Below are 26,568 nucleotides of genomic sequence, written 5' to 3'. Positions count from 1 at the left end.
ATTTGGAAGAGATGGAAGAGTTCACAAAGATAAATACTAAAACATTTGACTAAAGAAAAATGAAAAGCTTTTGTAAGTTAAATAAAAAAACTCTAACCAAAATAACAAATATATTAAGAAGATATGTTAGGAAAAAATTGTGCCAAAATGGCAAAGTATCATTTAGTTAATGAAGTATCATTACTTAATAGTTCAAGACTCATACAAATGGAAGAAAGCCTCTCCCTAAACTGAGCAACGATTTTGGCGCATTGAGGATCCATATAAACAAGTGGCAGGTTTGACAAATTGACTCACACTCATGAAAGGTAAACAAAAAATTCACAGTAGCACAAAAGATTTCAAGAAATACCTGCAGAGTGTATAGGTGCTAACAGATCAATTTATACATCAAAAGTTAATTTTGCTCCTAATTTCAACATAGTTAATTAAATAATTACCAAACAGCCTAAAATTCTTCTTCCTCTCTCTGCCCCCACACATCCTGTGAAAAGATAAAGTACCAAAAATAAGCAAGCCCTGAATACATGGTAGTAGTCAGCATCAATAAATTAGTTCACTGGTAAATAATGGAATGAAAGCAAAATATAGTCCTTTAGAAAAGATTTTTATTTTCTTGGCACACAGACATAAACATGACATTTGCCCACTAGATAAGCAGTTGAAGACATATGAGAAACAGAAAATACAATTCACATAGGTTATAATGTTCGTAGATAGGATGACAGGTCTCATGTTTCCTCAATTATCTTTGAAACATTAAATTATCACAGCATACTGGTTAAAGTGGCAAATTTCTGAAATTAAAGAGTAAGACTGATTTGAATTAATGAAGAACCCAGGCATAGAACCATTCTCAAAATGTAATATATTGGTACCTCATCCAGCATCACTCAGGAATGAAGCATTCTATTTAAATGTTTTTTAGTCAAACAATTTATCCCTCTAAAGTCTAAAGCTGGTTATTTTAACTACCTTTGATGAAACAATGTGTAACTTGCCTCTTAAACTTTAAAATAGGCCATGCATATTATAACAATGTTCTTTCATTGATATTCCTAATAAGGAACATGAACCACTTAATTTTCTAGTGCAACACAATATCCTAAAAATTTTCTGAGGTGGATATTTGCCCTACTATAGGTAACCCCAATATGGCTATGTTTTAAAAATTGTCAACTTAATATTATTTATTTATTAGAATTCATTAATTTATTCATTTACTTATTTATCACATTTAACTGTCAGCCATTAATTCCTGCTTTTGTTAAATATGTTGATTTTCAGTTACTTTTCTTACCACCTTTAACATAGAAGTTAAATGAGAACAACAGAACTGTGAATCTTGGATGACTAATGGTTCTCCCTCTCAAGAAGGGTCATTCTTTTTAACTGCACAGCTTAGAGAAGCTTATACATTGAGCGATGAAGAAGGAAAGGAAACTTGGAAATCAATGCATTTATGGACAGTGGTCAGATTATAATCATGACTGTCCTTACAGTTGTAGGATTTAAACTGCTTTAGGTTGGAAAACCAGAAAACCAAGCTAGTTTAAAACTACTCCTAAAGTAGGGTCGAGTATGGGTATTTGACATCTGAAACATTTTTGTATTTTTACTACCCAGAAGTTTTAGTTTATTTGTTTTTCTCCTTTATTTTTATTCCTTCCTCATAGTTAAGGTGGTTGGGTATGTGACCTCTAACTGAGGAAAGTGTTACTGCACCATTATTTTCACTATAAATATACTAATATTTGAATAATATTATATAGTAATAAAAGGACTTCTGCAACTATTTTCTTTCAACTGAAAGTATAATGATCTAACTTAAGTGTTGTCTTGAGACAAAAACAGTAAAACGGAAAAAAAAAATTCATCTAGAAAATATGCACTATTCAAAAACGTCAAATCATACTAATGTTAAAGCCTTTTTCCTTTTATGACTTTTCTAAATTTAAGGTACCTTAAAATAATATTAAAAACTTTTCAAATGATTTTATTGAGTTCAAGATAACTACTGAATTCATAGCTCTATAGTATATTACGATTGTTCTCAATGCTAAACTTGTCAATGTAGGTTCTGGTTCACAGGAAGCCAGTTATCTATACACTTTTACACACAAACTAAAAATAGTTAAGTTTTAGAGAAATTAATATGGCATTTTTCCCTTAAATTTCTCATGAATATGCCCAACAATTTACATTTTGAAAATGTAAGCTATCTCACAGTATGAAACTGGAACTCAGGACTAATTTTATAAAACTGTTTTTATAAAATAAATTCCTAATGCTCTGTGATTTTTTCATATATCCTGTGCATCATCAGCACAAGTAAATTATGTAAATATACTGTTGATATTCATTATATTAAAAACATTAATATTTCAGTGAAAAAAATAAAAGCACATTATAAACATTTGTGCTTCATTTATGAACATATATTGTAGGTGGACACTTCCATGATTCAGCATTCATCTAGTACTTACTGAATGCAGCTAGAAATACTATAGTAAAAGGTGAGAACATTAATTAACCATAGCCTGTTTAGTATGTATTGTTACTGAAGAAAATATACTGCAATTCAAAGATACTTTTCCATTTCTTTCACTATTACATTTTCATATTTCATCTTCACTTATGTACAAATAGAGGATTACATGATTTTTCTTTTTCAAACTCTGGATTTCAAATTCTTTATTTCTAGGCATTTGAAGAATACTTCCTGAATTCAAAAGAAAAACATTCCACTGGTAATGGTAAGTTTTCTTTTTGACTCAAATCAAAAGCTACTCTGTACATTAAAAAAAAAGAAGAAAGAAAAACCAGTGTTTTACAGTCTTAACCTAATTGGGTATCAATAGTACATGAATTAGATTTTTTAAGTGATTTGTGCTTGTGCATATAAAGCATTTACATTACATTATGACCTTGCATTCCACAATACAATTGATTGCATATGTAATAAATATCCATGAGGCAACTATAAATCATAGAGTGTTTCAAGAATGACAGCAATTGACCAGGCTTGTGTTTCACAGCTGAAAGGACAGTATTGGCCATTCTCATTGGTCAGTTCTGGCAGTCCTTTCCAAGGAGATCTTAAAGAAAGAAAAGCCATTTTATGAGATACAATCGAACACATATCTCGTTGGATTAACAAAATAGGCAATACACCTGGTGATTTTGCCTTCTAGTATAGAAAACAATCATTTGTAGTCATTTACTACAAAATAAAACAGGATATCCTAAAGATTATAAAGAATTTAGATTCAAATTATTCTTTGACATTCAATCTTTGGGATTTAAGACTTTCAAATACAAAAGAATCCCTTTATGTATTAAAAACGTAGAAGAAACTACCAATGCAAGCAACACATAAGTAGAGAGGTACACGTCTTCTCAGGCCTAATTTTATCTCTTCTGGAGTAAGTTTATGAGACCCAAAGCGTAACTATGTGAATGTATTACATCTGATCTTGACAAAACTGTAAAATGAACATGAAACAATGAAGAACCACAGAATTATGATTAGAAAAAAAGTGACTTAAAAACAATCTAAATTTCTATAATTTCTCATTCTCCTAAATAGAAATAGTTAGTATTTACTGTGCATTTATTATGTTCTGATACTAAGTACTTTATATACATTATCTCATTTAATGCTCACAGCAACCCTGTCAGGTAGGTACCATAACTATTCCTGTCTATAGAGGAGGTAAAATAAGGTTAATAACTTGTTCCAGATCTCAGTATCAGAACATAGCATTATTAGCATATCAAATTTATTCTTAATTTCAATGTAGTGTAATCCTTAAATATGAAACAAAAATTAAAAAAATATAGAATTCAGTAATGTTTCATTTTTTAGTACATTTTAAAATTTGTTTCATTATTATGCTTTGTAACTCATGGCTGTTATATATACTTTTCTGAAGATATCAAATATTTCACAATAAAAATGAAAAAATAACTCCATTAGGTAAATATGGAGATACTTTGGGTAGTAATAATAATATTATCAGCTAGGTGTCATAGAGAAATAGAAAACAGAGAAAACTTATTTGTATCCAAGTGTTCAAGCTACTTCAGAGAAAAATGCCAGATTACTGAAGTTGGGTACCTGGGTATCTGTAATGGGTTAAATTGTATCCCCCTCAAAATTCATCTGTTGAGGCCCTACCTCTCAGCACCTCAGAATGTGAACTTATTTGGATATTGGGTTGTTGCAGATGTAATCAGTTCAGGTGGGTTAGGGTGGGCCCCTAATCCAACATGACCAATGTCCTTATAAAATGAGGAAATTTGAGCACGAACAGGCACAGAAGGAGGCTGCCGTGTGAAGGCTGGAATTATGCTGCAACAAGCCAAGGAATCAGCAGAGGCTAGGAGAGGCGGCTGGAAGGGATCCTTCCCTAGCACCTTCAGAAGGAGCATGGTCCTGCCAATGCCCTGATTTCAGATTTCTGGCTTCCAACACCGTAAGACAATTAAGCTTCTGTTGTTTAAGCCACTCAGTTTGTGGTGCTTTCTTAACAGCAGCTCTAGCAAACTAATACTGCACCAAAATTAAGAAACAAAACAAGCTTATAGAACCATTAAGTGCTGCTCATAATTGAATATGAACACAAGAACGTGGCTACCCACACTGATATAAAGAAGTCCCCTTTCCCTTGCTTCCTGAAAAATTCATTCCCCAAGTCATTAGGTGGGACAAAGAAGGTCAGTGAGGAGAAGAGGAGGGAAGGGCAGCAGAAGCACAGAGGGGAACATCAGAGTCTGGGGGTAATGAGGACGGAGTTCACACCAAGGATGGGGGTGGTCCAGGGCCCAGGTGGTGCAAGGGGAGCATCCATGTATATGAGTAGCTACGTGGGGTTGTCGGGCCCAAGGATAGTGAAGACGGCATCTATGTTTTGCGGCACCCCAGCGTGGAGTGTCAGAGCCTGACAGGGTGACCTGGGTCCATGTGGTGCTGATAGCAGAGTGTGGGGAATAGGTTACTCACTGCTGGAAAACGGAATCACAAATATGAAAAGGGAGAAAAGCAGAATTTAACACTAGAATTAAACAGGTGTGGAGGCAGGTTTTCAGTATACAGTGACAGATAAATACATAGAAATTTAAATATATGGGCAATTGTTTTTCACTTGCAAATAGATTAGTGGCCTAGACAGAACATATTCTGAGCCATAAAATAAGCATCGATAAGTTTAGGAAGGTTAGAGTCATACAAAGTATATTCCTTGACCACAAAGGAATTAATATTGAAACCAGTGACAGAAACATCTCTGGAAAACTCCAAAATATTTGAAAACTAAATAACACCTTTCTAAATAACCCATGAGTCAAAGAAATCGAAGAAATCGAAGGGGAAAACAAAGTATTTTCAACTGAATAAAAATAAAAACAACATATCAGAGTTTTTGGGTACTGTTAGTTAAGTACATAGAGGGAAATTTATAGCACTAAGTACCTATATTAGAAAAGAAGAAAGGTTTTTAAATCAGTGATTTCAACTTATACATTAAAAAACCAGAAAAAGACAAATTAACCCAAAGTAAGCAGAAGAAGAGAATAATAAAAAGTAGAATAGAAATCAGTGAAATAAAAAGTTGAAAAACAATACAAAAAAAAATGGATGAAACCAAAAGCTGGTTCTTTAAGAAGATCAATAAAACCGATAAGCTGATAGCCAGGTCAATAAGGAAAAAAAGAGAAAAAAATCCAACTCATCAGTATGAGGAATGAGAATGTTGACACTACTGTAGATTCTAACATAATATAAAAAGTAATAATGTACTTTAGATGAAACCATTTCTTGAATTGCGGCAAATACTTTTGATCTGTCTTTTCATTTAATCTTGACAGCAAATAATGAGATAATATTATTGTCATCTTATAGATGAGGAAATTTATCTCAGAGAGGTTAAGTAACTTGCTCAAAGTCACATGTAAAAATAAGCAGCAAGGACGGAATCTGAAATCCAGTCTGAACCCAAAGCTCACACTTGAAGCTACTGTGCTATCAAAAGTAGCTACGGGAAACAGTAAGAAATAAAAATGGAAAGGTAGTTGAGAAAAAATTGTGGAAAGTAAGGAATTTGGATTTTATTCTGCAGCCAACAGGGAATTACTAAAGATTTTCAAATATAAGACAAAAATTGTGAGTTATATTTCAACAAGACTGATCTTGTTTGGGGTAACAGAGACGAAGTATGGAGGCTCTTGCCTATTCCAGGGGGAAGGTCGTGAGCTGCAGATTAGGCACTGGCAACAGCACGGAAGAGGGTGGGCGGTCAGAAGGCACTCGAGAGCCAGAATCAAGTCTTGACAACTATGCGGATGTTCAGGAGAGGTAATGAGGTAAAATTAAAAAGTACCCAGGAATTTTGAGTTTGCAGAGCGTGAATAATGTTAATATTGCCACAAAAGTGGGAACTACAGGAAGAGAAAACTAGCGTGAGGGCAGATGAGTGATGGCAGTGGACGTCCGAGGTAAGAAGTTTGTCAGGTAGTTGAAAGTAGAAGTGGAATTTATGAAACTTCAAAATTACCTGAAGAGCGAAGACAAGAGATTATGTGAAATATAACAGGAGACAAGGTAGACAGAAAAATAAGAAAGATCAAGAATAGATTTTGGGAGGATGAATGTATTCAGGTGCCAGGAAGCAAAGGCAGAAAAGCAGGCAATGCAGGCAGTAGTGTTGGGGTGAAAAGCCCCGTCTGTGAAGCCAGAATGCTTGCAGTTCAGTGAGAGCTCTCCCAAATTCCTTGCCATTTGACTTCGTATAAATTACTTAACTTTCTCAGACTAACTTATAAAATGGAGGCAGTAGCTCATATCTGAGGTAATATCCATGTTACATGTACTAATATATTAATCCACAAAACAATCTTAGCACATCTATCATACAGATGAGGAAACTGAGGCTTAGAGTGGTTAAGCAACTTGTCCATAGCCATATAGCTGGTAAATGGAGATATAAATGATAACAGGAATAGGGTAACAATAGTAGAAGTAACTATTTTATATAGTTTTTTGGATTAAGTGAGTAATGTTATATAAATGCATTTAGAACAATGCCTGGAAGACAGGAAGTACTCAATAAATACTATTTGCTATTATCACAGTTGTTACTATTACTAGGTAAACAAGGGAAACCTAACACTATGGGTAGCATGAGGTTTTTCATAAAAAGAGGAAAATTAACAATGTCAGACAGTACAGCCAGGTCACGGAAGAGAACTGAAAGGAAGCCATGGCGTCCGGGGTCGAGAAAGCATCTCCTTGAGCGGTTTCACCACCCACAACACAAAAGCCAGACGGCCTGTGGCAATGAATGACTGCGTGGTCAGAAGGTCAAAAAAATGAGGTTAACTGTACAGGAAATATGCAGAAGAGAAAACAGAATGATAAAACAAGGCCTGAGGCAGGAACAGTATGAAGGGACTTTGTGTCAGGATAGGCTGACAGATATCTTTGTGTCTTAGGAAGGAAGGAACAAGTGGACTCCCAGGAAAGGATAATTATCGGAGCAAGGGCACGGAACAGGTGGGAGGGATGGCATTATAAGTAAGTAGAAGAATGACCTCTGCAGTGCAAGATATTCTTACTTCTCGTGGACAAAAGGAAGCAAGAGAAAATAAATGCAAGTAATGAGAACTACTGTGGGGCAGTAAAGGACAGAATGTAAGAATGCTCCTATCACCCTGAATTCACACTCAGTCTCTAGATGAGGGAGCAGTGTGGCAGGATTGGGGTGTTTCTGTGGCTATATTAAAATAATGAAAATAAACTTTGAAAAAAAAAGGAAAAAAAACTTTGACAACATTCATGGTGATAAATGGAAGTCCTTTATGTTCTTATAATAGAGGAGATAAAGCCTATGCTGTTTGTGCATGTTTATGCATAATTATTCTGAGCAATAAGGTGTACATATATTTAGGCTTAATCCAAAGTTTGTGAAGCTAAGGTAGCTTTCGACTGAGTTGTATCATCTTTACAAAGACACGTAACTCTTGACACTATCTGCCGACAATTAGGACAGAGGAGATGACAAGTGGGTTGGAAACAGTCAAAAGATCAACTGATATTTTAATTTTAATGAAATCATTTCTGAAAATTATTTTCTATTGCATCTTTAGATCAGTTAACTCAAAAGGCACAGCCTGAGTACTTTTAGTTTTTGTATTTATCCTATGCTAACCACATCCAAAAATAAGTTAAATTTTAAAAAATAAAGACTATTCCACCACATGTATAAATCATGCAATATCAAGTCTTTAAATTAAAACAAATAACCTAAAATAATTAAAAGAAGGCAAAAATTACATAGAACTTGTGTTAAAGAGTAAAGCTTTCACATTTCATCGGGAAACGTAGAACATACAGAAATGAATTCTAAGGAAATGCCATTTAACTTAACATCTAATAAAATGACTAAACACTAGTTTTGGAAATTACATGTCCCTGACAACTTACCTTTCAAGATGAACATAATGTCGAGAAAGAACATTTTTAACCAAAAATATAGTCTTTGCAGTAGCCTCTGGACCCATCAATCTGGAAAAATATAATTTCGCACGAAGAAAATACCCAACAGGCCACAGCCACTCCTGAAAGAGGTAATTTAAAAGTGAAGAAAAAGAAAGAGCTGTAAATATCTAAAATTCTTTGCAAAGTAACTTTAATTGAAAACTCAAGGAAGAGAAAGGAAATTCTTACAGGCCCTTGGTGATAATTGAAACCTTTAGCAAGATTGTAGTTGTCATTGTCTAAGGCATTGTCGTAAGTTCCACAGTAAACCGTATCACTGCAAAATGATTGAAATTTAGGTTAAAAAAAGATCAGACATTATATAGGAAGCATTAGAAAAATGTCCTAATAGCAAAGTATTATTATTTCGTCTTCCATTCTGTGGACTAAATAAAGCTCATCATCCATTTAACCTAAAATTAGTTTATACTGAGTTCAGAGGACTTTAACAATGTGTTAGGGAATGACTAACAAACACTTCCTGGCTAATACAAAAAATACAAAATATTCAGGTATCTTGTCTTCGAAGAGTTACCCTGACACTAAATATTGGTTACAGTCAATTATTTAACTAGGCCTCTAACGTATTTACAACAATTAAAATATACGCAGAATAATTTGAATTGGTAAACATTAAAGATAAGGTTTTATTAATTATTATATATTGGAAAGGTTGTTTTTTAAACTTCTCCATGAAGTTATTTTAAAATTAATGAAAACTGGTGCCTTACAAGGTTACAAATAGCAACTGAATACACACAGAGAATTTACATACACTTATAAACTAAATAAAGTATTAAAAAACATTGCAACATTTACTGTAAGACAGTTATTTATACTCTGTTTAGTTAAATTATTACTTTCCTTTCTTTTAGTGAGGTAGAACTTGACACACGAATAAGCTTTAACTGGGTTTTAGTTTTGACTAGTGATTCTTAATGTCTCTGAAAATGCGGAGAACACTTTAGAATGCAGATTAAACACACACATAAAATTTTGCATCTCAAGACTGAAATGAGCACACAATAGGTTAGGAAAAATCTACGAAGGTCAGGGTACTATAGAAATGGGGCTCTCTCATGTATGATAGAAAAAGCAAACTGATGATGGGTACCCAGCTTTAAAGTTAAACCAGTAAGAGAAAGAGAAAGGTCATACAAACTCAAGAAAAAAGCAAAAATTGAAAAATATAAAATGACATAAACATATAATCATAAAAACAAAAGTATGTATTAGTTTAAATAAAAATAGTGGTGTAATTAGAGAGGACGGAACAAGTTTATGGTGAGGTGAGAATAGAGTTAAATCCTTATCTGTCATCACAAGAAGTAAGCAAATAATATCTAATATTTAAAATAATCAAGAAATGGCTGTAAACACATACTATTTAGAAATATGGAAGGAACTACTATGGGTAACAATCTAGAAAATAAAGATTGTCTCTAAGGAGACGATACATTTATAACTCTAATGTCCATAGTAGTCATGTATAACTTTTACAATCAGAAAAAATAGTCATTAGAAAATATTTATGACATAATAGTTTTATAAATTTGAAATTCATCTATTGATTATTGACTATAAGACAAGCCAAAGGCATTTTGAACATTGATGTTTAATGAAGACAGAGAAGGTATTTTTAAAAATTCAGTTTGAATGCAATTGTAGAGATTTTATTGATAAGCAAAAAATCATGGCTGGACGCAATAAAATATCAACAACATTCTTTTTTGGTGGGGGGGAGGTAATTAGGTTTGTTTGTTTGTTTGTTTGATTGTTTATAATGGAGGCACTGGGGATTGAATCCAGGACTGGTGCATGCTAAGTGTACACTCTACCACTAAGCTATATACTCTCCCTCCTACAACGACATTCTTAATACTTCTACTCCAACTTACTCTGGATCCAAAGTTTTCATGCCAAGAGGACCAAGCAGTTTTTTTTCTGCAATCTCCAAAGCTTTCCATGCTTTTTCTGCAGTGAAGAGCTCGGGGGCCTAATGAGTATAAAAAACAAATATACAAACTGTTTAAGATCACAGAAGAGTTAGTTCCCACTGACACTGGAACATAAACTATTGATAAACTTGGAAAAAGAATGAACAATTTTTAAATACAGTGTGGGCCAATTAAAACGTAGACACCTAATCAGACCTAATCCTATCAGGCCGACTTGAAAGTACGGAACTTGGCTTTAGAGGTTAGGAAAGCTGTCTGAGGTGCCTGTCTCCTTGTGCCACTTCAAGAAAGCATAGTAGCCCCAAAAGGAAGTTGTCACAGCGACAATGAAGGCAGAATACATTTAAACCCACCTAATTCATTCTTCAGAGGATTTTCAATAGCTTCCTTTAAGTTTATCTGGAACTCATTTTTTGCTCTTAGGGTCATAATAAAATACAGAAGGATTTGCACACCGATAGCATGAGTAATTTACTTGTGATACGGACAAAGAGGGAAAGCCCTGGTGACTAAGAATGTGTATTAATTTTAAAGGTTAACGGAAATCAAGTGCACACTGAACCAAAGCTACCTTTATGTACCTTTGTATATTTTCTACTCTAATTAACAGTACTATGTTTAATACTCTTTTTGACAAAGTGGAAACATCTAGGCAGGCACAGAAGAACACACACCTTCTCTATTTTACTGTACTTTATTTTTAGACTCAGTACAGATAAAATAAGGAGAGTCTAGAATTTTCGGCTGGACAGGACTAATTACAGCAATACAACAAAGAAAACAGAGTGTGAACTGAAGCTATTCATATTAGTTCATTAGTCCACAGGTTTCCAACTGGTGGGCTGAGGCACTGGTCACGGCGCAGGTGTACAGATGCCCTCAGCTTTCAAGGCAGCTGGGCGGGGCCTGGGGCTAACTGAAGCAGGTGAATCTGGCACAAGCAAATCAATCCTTTTAGCCCAGAGGGCTATACAAGTATCATCATTTTCTATGAGTGTTATGATGTGAAAAATGTTGGGAAGAACTTCATTCGTCATCATTTGTTGTTTTATATTTTTTTGATACTGAACGTTACAGGTTAAGGGTCAAATGCATGATGCTTTATTCATGAGAAAGGACCATACAGAACTAGCGGTAAACAATGCACTTTTTAGCAATTAAATAAATTCACTGGTGTGGAAATAAAGAACTAAATAAGCCCTATAATAACATTTTTGAAATTTGAAAATAATAAATCACTTACCACAACCATTGCTATAGTAAAATTAGGCCTGAGCTGATAGTCACACCAAGGGCTTGAAGCTCCATAGCTATCTTTGTATATGCCACGTTTGTGCACCAGGTTAGGATGCTTTTCATTGACATCTGAAGGGTCTTCTGACACATAAAATAACTTTTCAAAATTGGCTTGTATCTTTCTGTTCCACTCATCATAGGAGACTCTCACCACCTTTCCTGCAACATTATAAACAACTTGGTAGTTTTAAGCATTCATAGAAATCCACACCTTTAGTTACAGCTAAAAAGTAATATTTAGTCAATAAATTATCCACTTTTTGAAAGTGTCAGGGTCTTTTGAAGGGCACTAACCAGAAATTAAAAATTACCTTTCACTGTATTAGCAAAAAAGGACTAGACTCTAGCAAACGATCCCAGATCACTTGGATCACTCTTATATTTGATACAATTAACTTTATTGAGTACTTGCAAGGAGGCTAGTCTGAATTGAGAGGTGCCAGAAGTGTAAATACACACTGTATTTCTAAGCCTTAGTACCCCCCAAATAAATGGTTCATGAATAATTTCATATTGACTACATATTGAAATAATATTTAGCACAATTGAGTTAATAAAAAATACCATTAATTTCACCTGTTGCGTTTAACTTTTTAAAATGTATGTACTAGAAAATTTTAAATTATGTATGTGACTTAAATTATGTCTTTTGGATAGCACTGTTCTAGAAAAAGAGAGGTAAAGACTTCATAATTTTTCACCAAAATGCAACTTGCTCACGGTCACACTGAGGAAAAAAAGTAAGCACAATGCTCTTCATATCTCAGCTCAAAGTTACTATAAAAATATGGTTAGTAATCAGGTTTGCTACACTTTGCATGCTAGTAAATTAATGATTTGTCTTTCCTTTCAATCTTAAGAGTTTTTTAATATTAGTTCATTGAGTCAAATGATGATTACATTGGTTAAGAATATACACAGTACATTTGGAGTTTCTTTGGAAAGAAAATGAGTAGCTTACCATGTCTTTCTACTGTAACTTCATGATAAGGAAAAATATTTTTCTGGGATAATTCCAGCAACCAACGAACAGCAGATTTACTCAGGCCTACAATTTCCACAGCAGACCCGTCTCTAAAATTAAAAATAAATTTTATTCTGTGACTACAAGTAATTTAAGTACTAGTTAAAGGGCATTGAGTAAACAAATCTGATGAATTACATAACTAATGTATTATAAAATGATGATAAAAAGCCTCACTTTGTAGGAATGTGTATTGCAAATATAAGAAATCACTCTTCTTAGTATTTTGCCATTGCTTACTGTCTTAACATATTTGTAAAAAATTTTATGAAGTAGAGTGGAAATTATGGAGTAAAAGAAAATAGCTGTTGGAAAGAGGCAGCAGTAGGAATCAGAATAGAGTAACAGAGAAGAGAGAGAAAATGTGACATACAGGACCAGAGAAAGCCAGGGAAGGGGAACATCATAATTTAATCCTAATTTGAAAGTTCATATTCAAGGAAAACGAAAGGAAGTACAAGACCTAATAATTTACCAAAACATTTTAAAAAAGAATTTGCAAAACCTGTAATGACAACTATTATTCAATCATTTTTTTTGACAATTCTGATTGAAGATAAAATTTGGAATAAGAAAACTGTTTTCCAGACTTGATACTATAGTAAGCATTGCAAATCACAAAAAGAAATGATGAGGTAAAAGATAAAAAAAGTTAGGGGAAAAGAGGTTCAGAAAGTAAAAGGATTTCATAAAAGACAGGACAATTGGCTGTTTTTTATATTTACAAAAGATAAGCATAAAGAAAAACTTACAATGAAAGCACTTCAGATTACAAAGAAATGTCTTAACCACTGGGATAAGGAATCATAAAACTTTCCTTTGAGGTGCTTATAGGGAATCAACCTACGAGAACCTCCAGAAGGGAACAGACAGCTTTACATGATGACTTATGCTAGGAGGACTGTGTTTGTGTATATCAGGGGAGAGAAAGGGGGGAGTGGAAGAGGAAGTGGGAGAAAGGAAGATTCTGACTGATTTCATATAAAGACTTCATGGTTAATAGAATGAAAGATTCCACAGTATGTGGCTTTACAAAGGGCATAATTACATAAGGACTGTCAAATCAACACCACCTCGGCGTGGCGGGGGTTCCCTTGTTTCTCGCTCTGTCACTTTCTCCCATTTTATCCATCCATGTACCGCAATTGAAGCGATTTCCTCCATAAACAAATCCTGTTTCTTCGTCAACCCCTGCGGTTATATTAAAACCTAAAAGAGAAAAATAAAACATTTATAAAATTTAAAAGAAATATAATAAATTAGGAAACTACTCTGCAGAGCAATTTGGCAAGACCTTAAAAGTTGAAGACTTGCATATTCTGCCACATACTAATTTCCTTTCTAGACAGATACTCTAGAGAAACCCTCACTTACATGCACAGAGACACACATACAAGAATATTAATTGCAACACTGCTTGTATTAGCAAGAAAAATAACTGCTGAGAAGAGGAACAGATAAACACTGGGGTCTATTCACATAATGGAAAACTCTTTATACCATTTGAGATTAATAAACTGGGATTTACACAAATCAAAATGAATAAATCCCCCAAACAGAATGACTGAGTGAAGAGAGATCTGAAAGAAACATGGCCAAATGTTAATATCTTCTAATTTCAGTTTTAGGTTCAAAGCATAATTTACATTATTTTCTGTAGGTTGAGATGTTTCATAATTAAAATTATAAATTAAAATAACTCAGAGAAAAAGGACACAGATGCAAAAATCCTCAACAAAATATTACCAAACCAAATTCAACTTGAGAAAAACACACACCATGAGCAAGTGGGATTTATCCCAGGGAAGCTAGGATGGTTCTGCATTTATAATTCAACTGATGTGATACACTGCATTAACAAATTGAAGAATAAAAATCACATGATCACCTCAACAGATGCAGAAAAAGCTTCTGACAAAATTCAACGTCCATTTATGATAAAAACTCTCATCAAAGTGGGCACAGAGGGAATGGATCGCAACATAATAAAGGCCATGTAGGAAAAGCCCAGCACTAACATCACATTTAACAGTGAAAAGCTGAAAGTTTGCTGCTAAATTGAGGAACAAGACGAGGACGCCCACTCTCACTGCTTTTATTCAACATAGCATTGGAAGTACTGGAAGCAATCAGACAAGAAAAAAAGTGGAATCCAAATTGGAAAGGAAGAAGTAAAACTGTGACTGTCTGCAGATGACATGATACTATAGACAGGAAATCCTAAAGACACCACCAGAAGATGACTAGAGCTCATCAATGAACTTGGTAAAGTTGCAGGACACAAAATTCATATATAGAAATCTGCTGTATTTCTATACACTAACAATGAACTATCAGAAACAGAAATTAAGAAAACAATCCCATTTACAAGTGCACCAAAAAGAATAAAATACCTGGGAATATACCTAACCAGGAGGTAAAAGACCTGTTCTTGGAAAACTATAAGACATTGATGAAAGAAACTGAAGATAATACAAACAAATGGAAAATATACAGTGCTCAAGGATTAGAAGAATTAAATTGTTAAAATGATCATTTTTTCAAAGCAAACTACACATTCAATGTAATTCCTATCAAAATAGCAAGGACATTTTTCAATGAACTAGAACAAATAATTCTAAAATTTGTATGGAAACGCAAAAGACCTCAAATAGCCAATATACCATGAGAAAGGAAAACAAGACTCCCTTGGTGGGCGACCAAGACGGCGGAGGAAGTGGAGTGGAGCTCACTTCTCCCACAAACACATCAAAAATACATCTACATGTGGAAGGATTCGCGTGGAAAACTAACCGGAAACTGGCAGAAGAACTCCTATATAACCAAGGCTGCAAAAAAGATTCCCACATAATGAGGTAGGATGAGAAGAAAAGCACTGGGTTGGAATCTGTGCCCTGGGAGGGAAATAAGAGGAGAAGGGTGATCACATGGTCAGACACTCACCCTGGGGAGTGAGAGGGTCGAACCACAGACTGGCTGTTCCCATCCTGGGGTTCTAGATGGAGAAGAAAAGCCTCTTTGGCTGCTTGGAGAACGGCTGGGACAGATGGAAAGGCTTGAAAAGCCTTGACTGCACTTGAGAGGCGTATGCGGGTGCTGGCTTACCACTAGACAGGGCAGAGAAAGGTCTACCCTCAGCTTGCCTCCCTGTGCTCCCTAATCTGATCTGAGCAAACACCCCAGCCCTGCTCACTCCACGTCACACCTTGGCAGTAGATCTATGACAGCCAGATCCTGAAGAAAGACCTGATCTAGGGACACAGAAGGAGGCCCAGGGGCCTGGGTCGTGATCCAGGTGGGGGCGGTGGGGGTCACGGCTGGTGCTTACTCAAACAGTGCCACAGAAGCAGCCCAGACTTCTGACGGGAGTGAAGCTGCTTCAGTTCCTGCAACCATAATGCCTGGATCCCCAGTGCCAGCTTGAGCGAACGTTCTGGCCCTGCCCACTCCATGCCATAACCTTGCACTAGATCTGGGACGATTACAATGGAAAAAGATGAAACCTTGGGCTGTGTCTGAGTGGAGCCGCAGAAGCTGACACCGGCAGCTCATCGGACCTCTGTAAGTGCACAGGTCCCACTTACTGCAGCACTCCCCTCCTTTGGGGCAAAGGCCCCAGGGTGGGGAGAAGGTAAAATAAATACGTAAAGGGAACAGAGCCAGCTTGAGCTTGACCCTCAGGGCACTTGCTCCAGCAACTTGGGAGCAGACCTCACCCTAGGAAGAGCAGCGACTGCCACTGAGCAAAGAGGAAGTCCCACCTCACACTCTGCACAGGCTCTAGCTCCGACAGCACCAACCGCACCTCCTGTCAAGATGAGAGTGGCCAGCACACCTTGAGGAGAGATGCGGCTGGTGTGCACATCAAATCCAGCCCTCACACCAAAGACCTCTGGCTCATGCGGTCTACACTGGGAGGCTCCCACATAGAAACATCCTCTCAAGACCACAACAGGTCGCTCTTTCACCTGCATTCACAGAGACAGAGAAGGTTAAGTACAATAAAAGGTAGCAAACCCCCAACTGAGAGAGTAAGAGAAAACTCCTGGAAAAAAAAATAAGGAAACAGAGATAATCAGTCTACCAACCAATGAATTCAAAGAGTTAGTTATGAAAATGCTAACGGAATTAAGAAAGAGAATCAATTTAAGTATGGATCATTTTAAGAAGTAACTAGAAACTATAAAGAAGACCCAATCAAAAATGACAATTCAATTTCTGAGATAAAAAGCACTCTAAAAGCAATGAACAGCAGACTGAGTGACACAGAAGAATGTATAAATGATCTGGAAGGTAGAATAATGAAAATCACCTAAGCAGAACAGCAGACGGGAAAAAAAGCAATGTACAAGATCTATGGGATAATACAAAATGTGCCAACATCTGCATTAGAGGGGTTCTGCAAGAAGAGAGAGAGAAGGGGATCAAAAACGTATCTGAAGAAATTATGGCTGAAAACTTCCCAAACCTAAAGAAGGAAACAGATATTCAGGTACAGGAAACACAGAGGGTCCCAAATAAGATAAACCCAAACAGACCCATATCAAGACATATAATTAAAATGGCAAAAGTTAAAGATAAATAGTAAACATGTGTATTTTACCTCACACACATTCAGTAGTGAAAAAAAAAAACCCAAAAAACAAAACAGCAATCCAATTAAAAAATGGGTAGAAGACATGAATAGACATTTCATCAAAGAGGGGACATGGACGGCAACACCATGGTGGGGAAATGCAAATCAAAACCACAGTGAGTAGTGGCCTACACAACTATCAGAACAGCTGAATAAAAAAGTGGTAACGTGAAGTGTTGGCAAGGATGTGGAGAAGCGGGATCTGTCCTGTTTGCTGGTGGGGGTATAAAATGGTAAAACTACTTTGGAAAATAATTTGGCAATTTCTTATGAAACGAAACATTATCTACCATATGACCCAACCACGTTTTGGGGCATTTATCCCAGAGAAATGAAAACTTATGTTTACACAAAAACCTGTACATGAATGTTCATAGTAGCTCTATTTGTATTGGTCAAAAAAATGGAAACAACCCAAATGTTCTTCAAAAGATGAATGATACATCCATAAAAGACAATACTACTTAGCAATAAAAAGGAATAAAATACTGATAAATGCAGATGTCAAAGAGAATTATGTTTAGTGAAAGAACCAACTTCAAAAGGATACATACTGTATGATTCCATTATCTACAGTCTCAAAATGACAAAACTAGAGATGCAGAACAGACTGACACCTGCTAGAGATTAGGGATGGCTGGAGTGACATAAAGGGGTAGCACAAGGAAGACCTTTGTGGCGATGGAACAGTTATATACCTTGACTGTGGTAGTGGTTACGTGAAGCTATACAGGGGATAAAACTGCACAGAACTACACGGACACAAAGGAGGTAACGTAAAACTGGTGAAAATGGAATATGGCCTATAGCTTAGTTAACAGTATTATGCTAATGTCTATCTCCTGATCTTGATATTGTATTACAGTTATGTAAGATGCCTTTGTTAAGGGAAGCTGGATGAAGGGTTCACGATACTCTTATGTATCACTTTTGTAACTTTCTATTAGTACCCAGTTCTTTCAAAATTAAAAGTTACAGTCTAAACAACAAGTTTATACTATATGGCACAGGGAACTATATTCAATATCTTGTAGTGATCTATAATGAAAAAGAATATGAAAAAAAAAGTTAAAGTCTACATGAACTTACAGCAATAAATGTTTCACAAGACAATAGTGAATACACAACAAACCCACTGGAATGTCTCTAACGGGAATGGGTAATAAAATGAAACAAATTAACGTTAGCCTTGCATTGGCTAATGATGATGGTGTGCCATAAAAATAGGAATATGATGAACTTCAAAGAGGTTAAAAAAGTATGTCTATTTTAACTCTGTATACGAATAAACCTCTTTACAAAAAGTATTTTATAAGAGCCTAGATTATACAGACAGACAAACTGTGAAGTCCTAGCTCAGCCACTTAGCAGCTGTGTGTGTGTGTGAAGCGAGCTACTCTGCTTCAGTCACCTTATCAGTAAAAATGGGAACAATGTAATGCATCTCCAGTGTTCCTGGGAGTGTTCAATGGGAATAATACAAGGAAAGTAGTTAGCACAATGCCTCGCACAGAGTAGGCACTTCAGTTATTAGCAATTATTATTATGGCTCTAAATGCAACCTCCACAATTACCTTTCACACTGGCATTTTATCTTTCCTCTAGAAACTCAAACAGGTGAGATCAGAAACTCTCTTCATCTTTTTTATTATTATATTCTTAAGTTTTACACACAAATAACTATCTGTTAGGTAGTGAACCATGAGAAGGTTTAATTTCATCTCCTCGGCAAATCCTTACTGTGCACCGAAAGTTACGTACCCTCATCCCTCATGTTCCGATCTATCTGCGGACCGGCATTCCTTTCTCGGAACTGTATGCCCTGCATGTGTCTTTGCATGGCTTCCTGTATTACTTCAAACAACGGCTGATCCTGTTTGAGACATAATGAACGTTACCTCTATTAGAAATTACATTTTCTTATCTTCCCCCACATCCCACAACTGAAGTGCTGTGAAAACATATATTTTCCCTTAGGGGGAAATGGAGATAAGGGGTGGAACTGGGGAAGGAAGCAGCTCCTATACATCATGTAATACAGTATGAATCTGGCATATGAATAGTTAACAGACTGTAGTTTTGACTGTACATTTCTGTGACATGAAGTAATTTGTAATTTTGCTGACATATGAAAACAAATCTTGTGAGCTCGCATAGTTTGTATTAAAGTGAATAGTTCAGCTAATAAATGAAATAGCTTGTTATACAGAAATCTGAATTTTAAATCAGCATTGCTGTTCTAACTCATCCACATATGTAGCAATGGGGATACGTTATGTACTAAAACGGTAATTTACTTTAGGTTAAAAATGTTTTGGACAAATATTCTTTGAATACTTCATGATGTAAACATCATAGGGACATCAATCTACAAGCCCGTAAGTAGCTTAGAGGCCCCTCACACCTCTATAACAAACCACAACATAAAGGCAGATCACAAGCGGCAAAAAGACAACATTCCTGTACATTCTTGACCGGGAAGGAAACACTTAAAAATGTTTCTTCATTCTGCACTGCTCATAAGATAAACTCTGAACTCCCTGGACTGGCAGCCAACGTTCCCCGCAACCTGGGCCGCCCATTCCACACTTCCTTACTTCCCTGCAGCTGCCCCACACAAAAAGCCAAGCTAGACTGAGCAGTATGCCCCACACTGTGCCGCAATCCACCTGCACTTCATTGTCCCTTTCATCTTTAATGTCTTCCCACAGCTTCCCTCACCTCTGCTGAAATCCTACGCGCCTTTTAAGGTTCAGTTTAGGTGGAATTTTAGTTACTTTCTGAGGTCCTCCCTGAGACCCACCTATTAGGTCATCTCTCTTCCCTTTATGATACTGCACAGCACTTCCCATACGCCTCTTTCTGCAATGCCCATACAATATACCCATCACCTCCTCTACCATGTTGCAAGCTTTTTAGGCAAGGAGTAAGTCTTTTCTCAGCAATTTCTCATAATATCAGCGGTCCTAAAGAAATACCAATATGAAGAATGCTTAAGATTCAGATTCCTAATTACATGTATTTTTATATTAGAAGCTAAAAGCCATTTTACAAGAAAAAAATTATTTTAAGAAATGATCTTTACCAGTGTGCCGGCAGACAAAGGAGCAGAATCATCTGTAGGGTACATTCTGGAAACTGGGCACCTGAGAATGTCTATACCATTTGGAACCATTTTACAATAATCCTGAATACACTGCAGCCACCACCACACAGCATCCCGGCAATTGTATCTGGCATGAGTTCCTTCACCCAGGAGATTAGGAATGAGACCGTGCCTCAAGGTACTTGCAAATGCTAAAATAATATTCCTAAAACAACAGAATCAGGTGAATCATTTGACATGAAAACAACCACTTAAAAAATTGAAGACAAGAAATTCACTTTTGGTGACCACTGGATGCATCTCTCTTCTGCCCTTATTTCTCTGTATTTTCATGTAGAAAGTGATCATAACGTAGAACAGGCACTGTGAAAGTCAGAAACCTTGACCCTGGCTCTGTCTTCTTCTCTAACACTCTGTGTGACTTGCCCTCTCTGGTATAGTTTTTTCAATCTTGGGTATTTCAAAATCTGAGTAAGAACTGAACTTTATTATTTTAAAGAGCAGATACCAAGAATAAAACAAACATCTAAGAAAATAAATGGGTAAAAGCTGACCTTGAAAAACATAATTCATTTTCAAAAACTGGTGGAGAATATTTTATTTTTTAAAGTGTTATTCTAAAATCATATACCAAATGACAACTTTGTAAGATGGCATAGCATTCTAAAATGAGTATCAAACTGAGAAATAAGAAGACAGATTTAAAAACAGTGTTGCCATGGACACAGAAAACAAACTATGGTAACCAAAGGGGAAAGTGGGGGGAAGTGATAAATTAGGAGTTTGGGATTAACAAATACATATTACTGTATATAAAATAGACACACAACAAGGACCTACTGTATAGCACAGGGAACTATATTCAATTTCTTATAATTACCTGTAACAGAAAAGAATTGGAAAAATATATATCTATAGGTATGTATATGTATAACTGAATCACTTTGCTGTACACCTGAAACGAACATTATAAATCAACTACACTTCAATAAAAAATAAAATGAAAAAAATACAGCACTGCTATCTGTATGGCCTTGGAAAAGTCATTTAAAATTTCTCCGCCTCAGTGCTTTTTAGCCAAACCATTTAGAAATTTAATTGTATGTATCAGTTTAATGCCCATCTCTTAAATAACAGCGTAAAAGGAACTTTTTATTTTCTACAGTACAAAAGCGTTAGTATGGACAGTGACACTTCCGATTAATAAGAGGTCAGAGTGCTAGCAATCTTAACTATCTAGAACATGATACACATGTGAAAGTTGAATAAAAAGTCCTCTGTCCATGATCAACTCTTCAGAGGGAGGAAGCGGAATGATCTGTGGTAGAGATAGCCACGTGCCCACCAAAATGGCGTTCCCGCACTTCCCAACCTACCTGACAGCTGGCTATGGCCAGATGACTGTGTTCTACAGCAAAACACTCTGAATGGAACCAATGGATGTTAAGTGCATGGGACAGGTGCGTTCTCCCCAGGCTCTTTCCCTTTTGGCCAGCTGACCGGAGAGAACTCAGAGGCCCTGGAAGATGGTATATCCTTAAGAGGAAGAAGCCTGTATCTCTGAATCTGTATGCACAAAGCTGCCTCCTGAACACCCGTATAGGACCGGAAGCAAGAAATAAATTTCATTTGTGAAGAGCCACTGAAATTTAAGAGTTTATAATTCACTGCAGCTAGCACTACCCTAACAAACACAATATCCCCTGGGAATCATCTAGATTAGGGATAGGCATACTTTTTTTGTAAAGGGCCAGACAGTAAATTAAATTAGGCTTTGTTGGCCATATATGGTCTCAGTCATGCATTATTCTTTTTTAAATAACTTTTTTAAAATAAAAGATCTTTATTTTTAAATTTTGCTCTAATTATGGAATAGCTTAAGCTGGATGGGATCTTAGTGACCCTTTTTTTTAGCTGCAGTATATTTGATTTACAGTGTTGTGTTAGTTTCTGGTGTACAGCATAGTCATGCAGTTGTACATCTATCTTTAAAAAGGTAAAAACCATTCATAGCTCGAAGGTCATACAAAACAAGTGACAGGTCGCAGCCTGCTGACGCTTGATCTAGACAGTCATATGGAAAATTAAGAAGCAGAAATTTTTGACAGTGCCTGGAAGTGACAATTGGGAGCTCAGAAAACAATGAGAAAAATAATAATTACTTAAAAAATGAACATTTATGGAATGCTTAGCATGTGGCAAACACCGTTCTAGACATTTTAACTGTATTAGCTCATTTAATCCTCAAAAAAATCCTGTAAGGTTAATTACTATACCATTCTAGAGAGCATGAAAAATAAATCAATAATAATAATAAAAAATAATAAATAATTTGTCAGCTGGAACAAAGATTAGAACCTGGCAGTCTGGCCCAAACCCAAGTTCTTAAGCACTATACTATGCTTCTGACCATCCACTTTCTACTTCTTAACCATGGTCATTTCGGGGCAGAAGAGGCACACAGACTCCCAAATTTCTACAGCCCCATAGTGGTATCTTAAGTCAATAAGAAAAGGTCTTATTATATTTGGTTAGTAGGGAAGAATGCAATGCCTTTCAGATGCTCACTTAGAAATTTCCAATTTTAAAAGGACTGAAAATAAAACTTTTATGATTTGAAGAGGCAAACCTCCACTTATTTTTCTGGTGACATCAAGACAAGGTATCATATAAATATATATGTATTATGTATTTATATGGTATCTCGTATCATATAAATGTATTATATGATATATACATATTATATAATATAAAGGTATTATATATTTGATATATATATATAGTATATAATGTATCATATGCTACAAGTTTTAACTTGTAGAGCAGTGCTTTCAAACTTTAGTATTAGGCTACTGAAAATCACCTGGAGCCCCTGTGAAAATACAGATTTCTGCTTGCCAACTCTGTCCAACTCACGTTTTTTGGATTCAGGAGGCCCCTCACAGGGACTGAGAACTGGCATTTCTAACAAGTTCTCAGATGATGGTGACACTGTTGATTTGTGGAACACTGTAGAGCACTGCTGTAGTGCCTTTCTTTTCTACCTCTGATAAATTCTCCTATTATTGTGACATAAGAAAACACCATTTTCATTGGGTCAAAAGGACCATCATAAAATTTTGAGGTTAATATTTTTACTATTCAGGTTTGTAACAGGATTATGAAAAGGGGAAAATCTACTATACAGGAGGAAGCTATTATATCCAATCTTTAGGTGTTATTTAAAATTAAAAACTAAATTAATTAAAAAAAGAATATATCATTTTAAGACTAGAAAACCTAAAACTGGAGGTTATGAGGTCTGAAAACCGAAAGAAGAAAACCTGGTATTGTAATTCTTTCTACAGGGCTCCATCAAAGAGACGGCAATACCTTCATTATAGAAGAACAAAAAATGGTAGACTTTCAAATTTTACCTAAAAGTTCATCTGAGTTCTTACACTTAATTCAGGCATGGAAATTTTACTATTTAGTGAGTAATTAAGTGACACAGTTATACATTTTTTAGTTTTACTTAAAATAAAGTAGCAAATGCTGAGGATCTGTACATGAAGGACTAGAACTTAGTAACTTCAAAGATTTTCACTTGTTTGAAATTCTATGACCCTATTAAATGAACATATAAAAAATAAAATAAAAAACACATGCAAGGAAAACATACCTCCCAACTGTTGCGAATAGATGGACAAGAAGGAAAGTTTGATGAGCATGTGAAAAACATTCAGATACAAACTTGCATTGCAACTTTTCAGAGATCTCCTACCTGGCCTCCAAATTGCGCCCAGTAATCAGTAGTAGACCTCTAAGCGCAATAAAAGTGTCCCTTCCCCAGCAGCGGAAAATACCGGAAGAAAAATGAGGCAAGCCTAGCAGAAAACATAACAAAGTAACATATTAATCTTAATATACACAAGCCTACGAATTCCATTACTACAGATGGGCTGCTCTAAACTTGGGGGTCAAGGATGAGCTATAAAGAGTGTTCAAACCCTCTTAAATTATCCTCAAATTGTATGGCTATACTTATGTCAACCTTTGTGTGATGAGGTTGCATAACCACATCTGACTCAAAGGAATTTGTGACCTAAAAGAGATTAAGAACCATTGCTACAGAATGATGCTTATCTGAACTGATTTGAATGTGCGAGTCTTTAAACACAGATAAACATTCTTTTAATAAATTAAAGATTAAAATCAGAGGTCAAATATTTAACATTCAAAGAAACATTTAGTATAATTGTAATGATATATTTGAAAAGGGTCTACCTGTAATTTGAAGCCAACAAATTAATCTAAATATGAGATGATTACCTTAATGATACATAATTGTTTATTAACCTATCACTCTAGAGTTACTTTATTATAAAATTTCCCATTAATTTAAAACAACTTAAAACCATTACAGCTTGTTAGCCAGAAACAGTTTTTACAGATGAAAACAAGGATTTCAGATGCCAAATAATTTGAACATTCTAGGTAACAGCACCTTTTATGCTTGAAATAAAATAGGGTGAATGATGGATAAAGTCTAAAATTTTACTTTTAGATTCAGTTTGGTTTCTTATAAATCATGAAAAAAACACAATTGTAATCTGTACTTGTATTAAAACCAATAATCAGTAGGAAAGTAAAGCAATGGAAATTAGCATTTAACTCAAAAAAAAAAAAACTGTGTTAAAGAATAAATGTAATAGTACTTTAGGAAGGGAGAACTGAGGACATAAATAAAATGTTCACAGCATCCACTCATGACTATTTCCTAAGCATTTAACACCATTTGACATTATCTTGTTTGTTTTCTGGTTTGTTGAATGAAGCCTCTTCCCAGTAGAAAATAATAATCATGGTAACAGAAACCTCGTTCGCCTTATTTACCAAAGTGCATCACTGAAAACTGTAACTGGTACACAGCTTTTCACTATAAAGACTTACTAAGTGAATGAAATGAAAGATTAATTATAAAAGGTAAATTGAGAGGTGAAAGAATTTGACTAAGATTAAAAAAATTAAGGCAATACTTCACAGTTTAAACTTCTGCTTACTGGGTCTTCGCCTTGGAGAAAGACATTATGTCCTTCTGTTAAGAAAGATCAGAACGAAAGGTAACATCCGACACTTCTTTCTATATTGCCTCCCAAATAATGACACCAAATTTCCCTGAACACTTTATGTGTTGCTTATACATGGTTGATATGTGCAGTTTACATGCAGTCGCTGATGATAATTCTGATGACGATGTGGAGGACAGCAGCTAACACATACACACACAGCACTCTGAGCCGCACAGACATCCCGGTACTTTAACCCGTTTAACACCTTGTATAAATTGTAAGTAGAGATACATTCAAAGGTGAGTTTGAGTTGGCATGCCCTAAAATATGGGTAAAAACTATAAAAAATCAAAACTATAAAATTTCTAGCACTGATGTGTGGAAATGTTTGCATTAACTTTTTGACCTCTAAGAGTGTATGACTTATAGACCATGTCTCTTCTGAGTGATTTCTACCTTGTCAATTATTATAAAAGCTATACTATAAAAAACTATAAAATCAAAACTATAAAATTTCTAGCACTGATGTGTGGAAATGTTTGCATTAACTTTTTGACCTCTAAGAGTGTATGACTTACAGATCATGTCTCTTCTGAGTGATTTCTACCTTGTCAATTATTATAAAAGCTTATAATTATATACATTTTTGTACCACTGTCACCAAAGGTAGATTCTCCTGGCCTTTGTATTCGTTTAAAAATCTATCTGCAAATCTGAGGACAGTCCTATATTTTATTAGTATGGAGTATACAAAATTCCCTTGGGATGTGAGAAGGAAATATAAGAACATCTATTTATATTTATAAACTTACCTTTTTACAGGTCTATTTTTGTTTTATATTGTACCTGATATGTAAGCATACCAAGTATCATAACTTATATCAGTGTATCATTTATGATACATCGGCATATTTATTTTGAGAGTGTTTAACAATAGCAATGAATAATAAAAAATGTTGAG

General features: G+C 35.4%; 1 protein-coding gene across 3 annotated transcripts in view; it reads right to left on the bottom strand.

Moving 5' to 3' along the window:
• Positions 1-591: 591 nt before the first annotated feature.
• Positions 592-26,568, bottom strand: part of AGL (amylo-alpha-1,6-glucosidase and 4-alpha-glucanotransferase) — a 63,175-nt gene continuing 37,198 nt past the window's right edge. For all 3 annotated transcript variants that reach the window (XM_074370022.1, XM_074370023.1, XM_010950437.3), the window contains exons 25-34: positions 24,320-24,422; positions 20,536-20,761; positions 19,212-19,323; positions 13,888-14,023; positions 12,752-12,864; positions 11,738-11,949; positions 10,435-10,532; positions 8,726-8,813; positions 8,483-8,616; positions 592-3,098 (exon numbers count right to left, since the gene is read on the bottom strand). In XM_074370022.1, the coding sequence (XP_074226123.1) occupies positions 2,981-3,098; positions 8,483-8,616; positions 8,726-8,813; positions 10,435-10,532; positions 11,738-11,949; positions 12,752-12,864; positions 13,888-14,023; positions 19,212-19,323; positions 20,536-20,761; positions 24,320-24,422 (1,340 nt within the window). In that variant the 3' untranslated portion in view covers positions 592-2,980. The remainder of the gene's footprint in view (positions 3,099-8,482; positions 8,617-8,725; positions 8,814-10,434; positions 10,533-11,737; positions 11,950-12,751; positions 12,865-13,887; positions 14,024-19,211; positions 19,324-20,535; positions 20,762-24,319; positions 24,423-26,568) is intronic.

This window comes from Camelus bactrianus, chromosome 9, assembly GCF_048773025.1.
Source record: "Camelus bactrianus isolate YW-2024 breed Bactrian camel chromosome 9, ASM4877302v1, whole genome shotgun sequence".
Taxonomy (NCBI): domain Eukaryota; kingdom Metazoa; phylum Chordata; class Mammalia; order Artiodactyla; family Camelidae; genus Camelus; species Camelus bactrianus.
The sequence above is the reverse complement of the archived record's forward strand: the minus strand, read 5'-3'. Positions and strand labels throughout refer to the sequence as shown.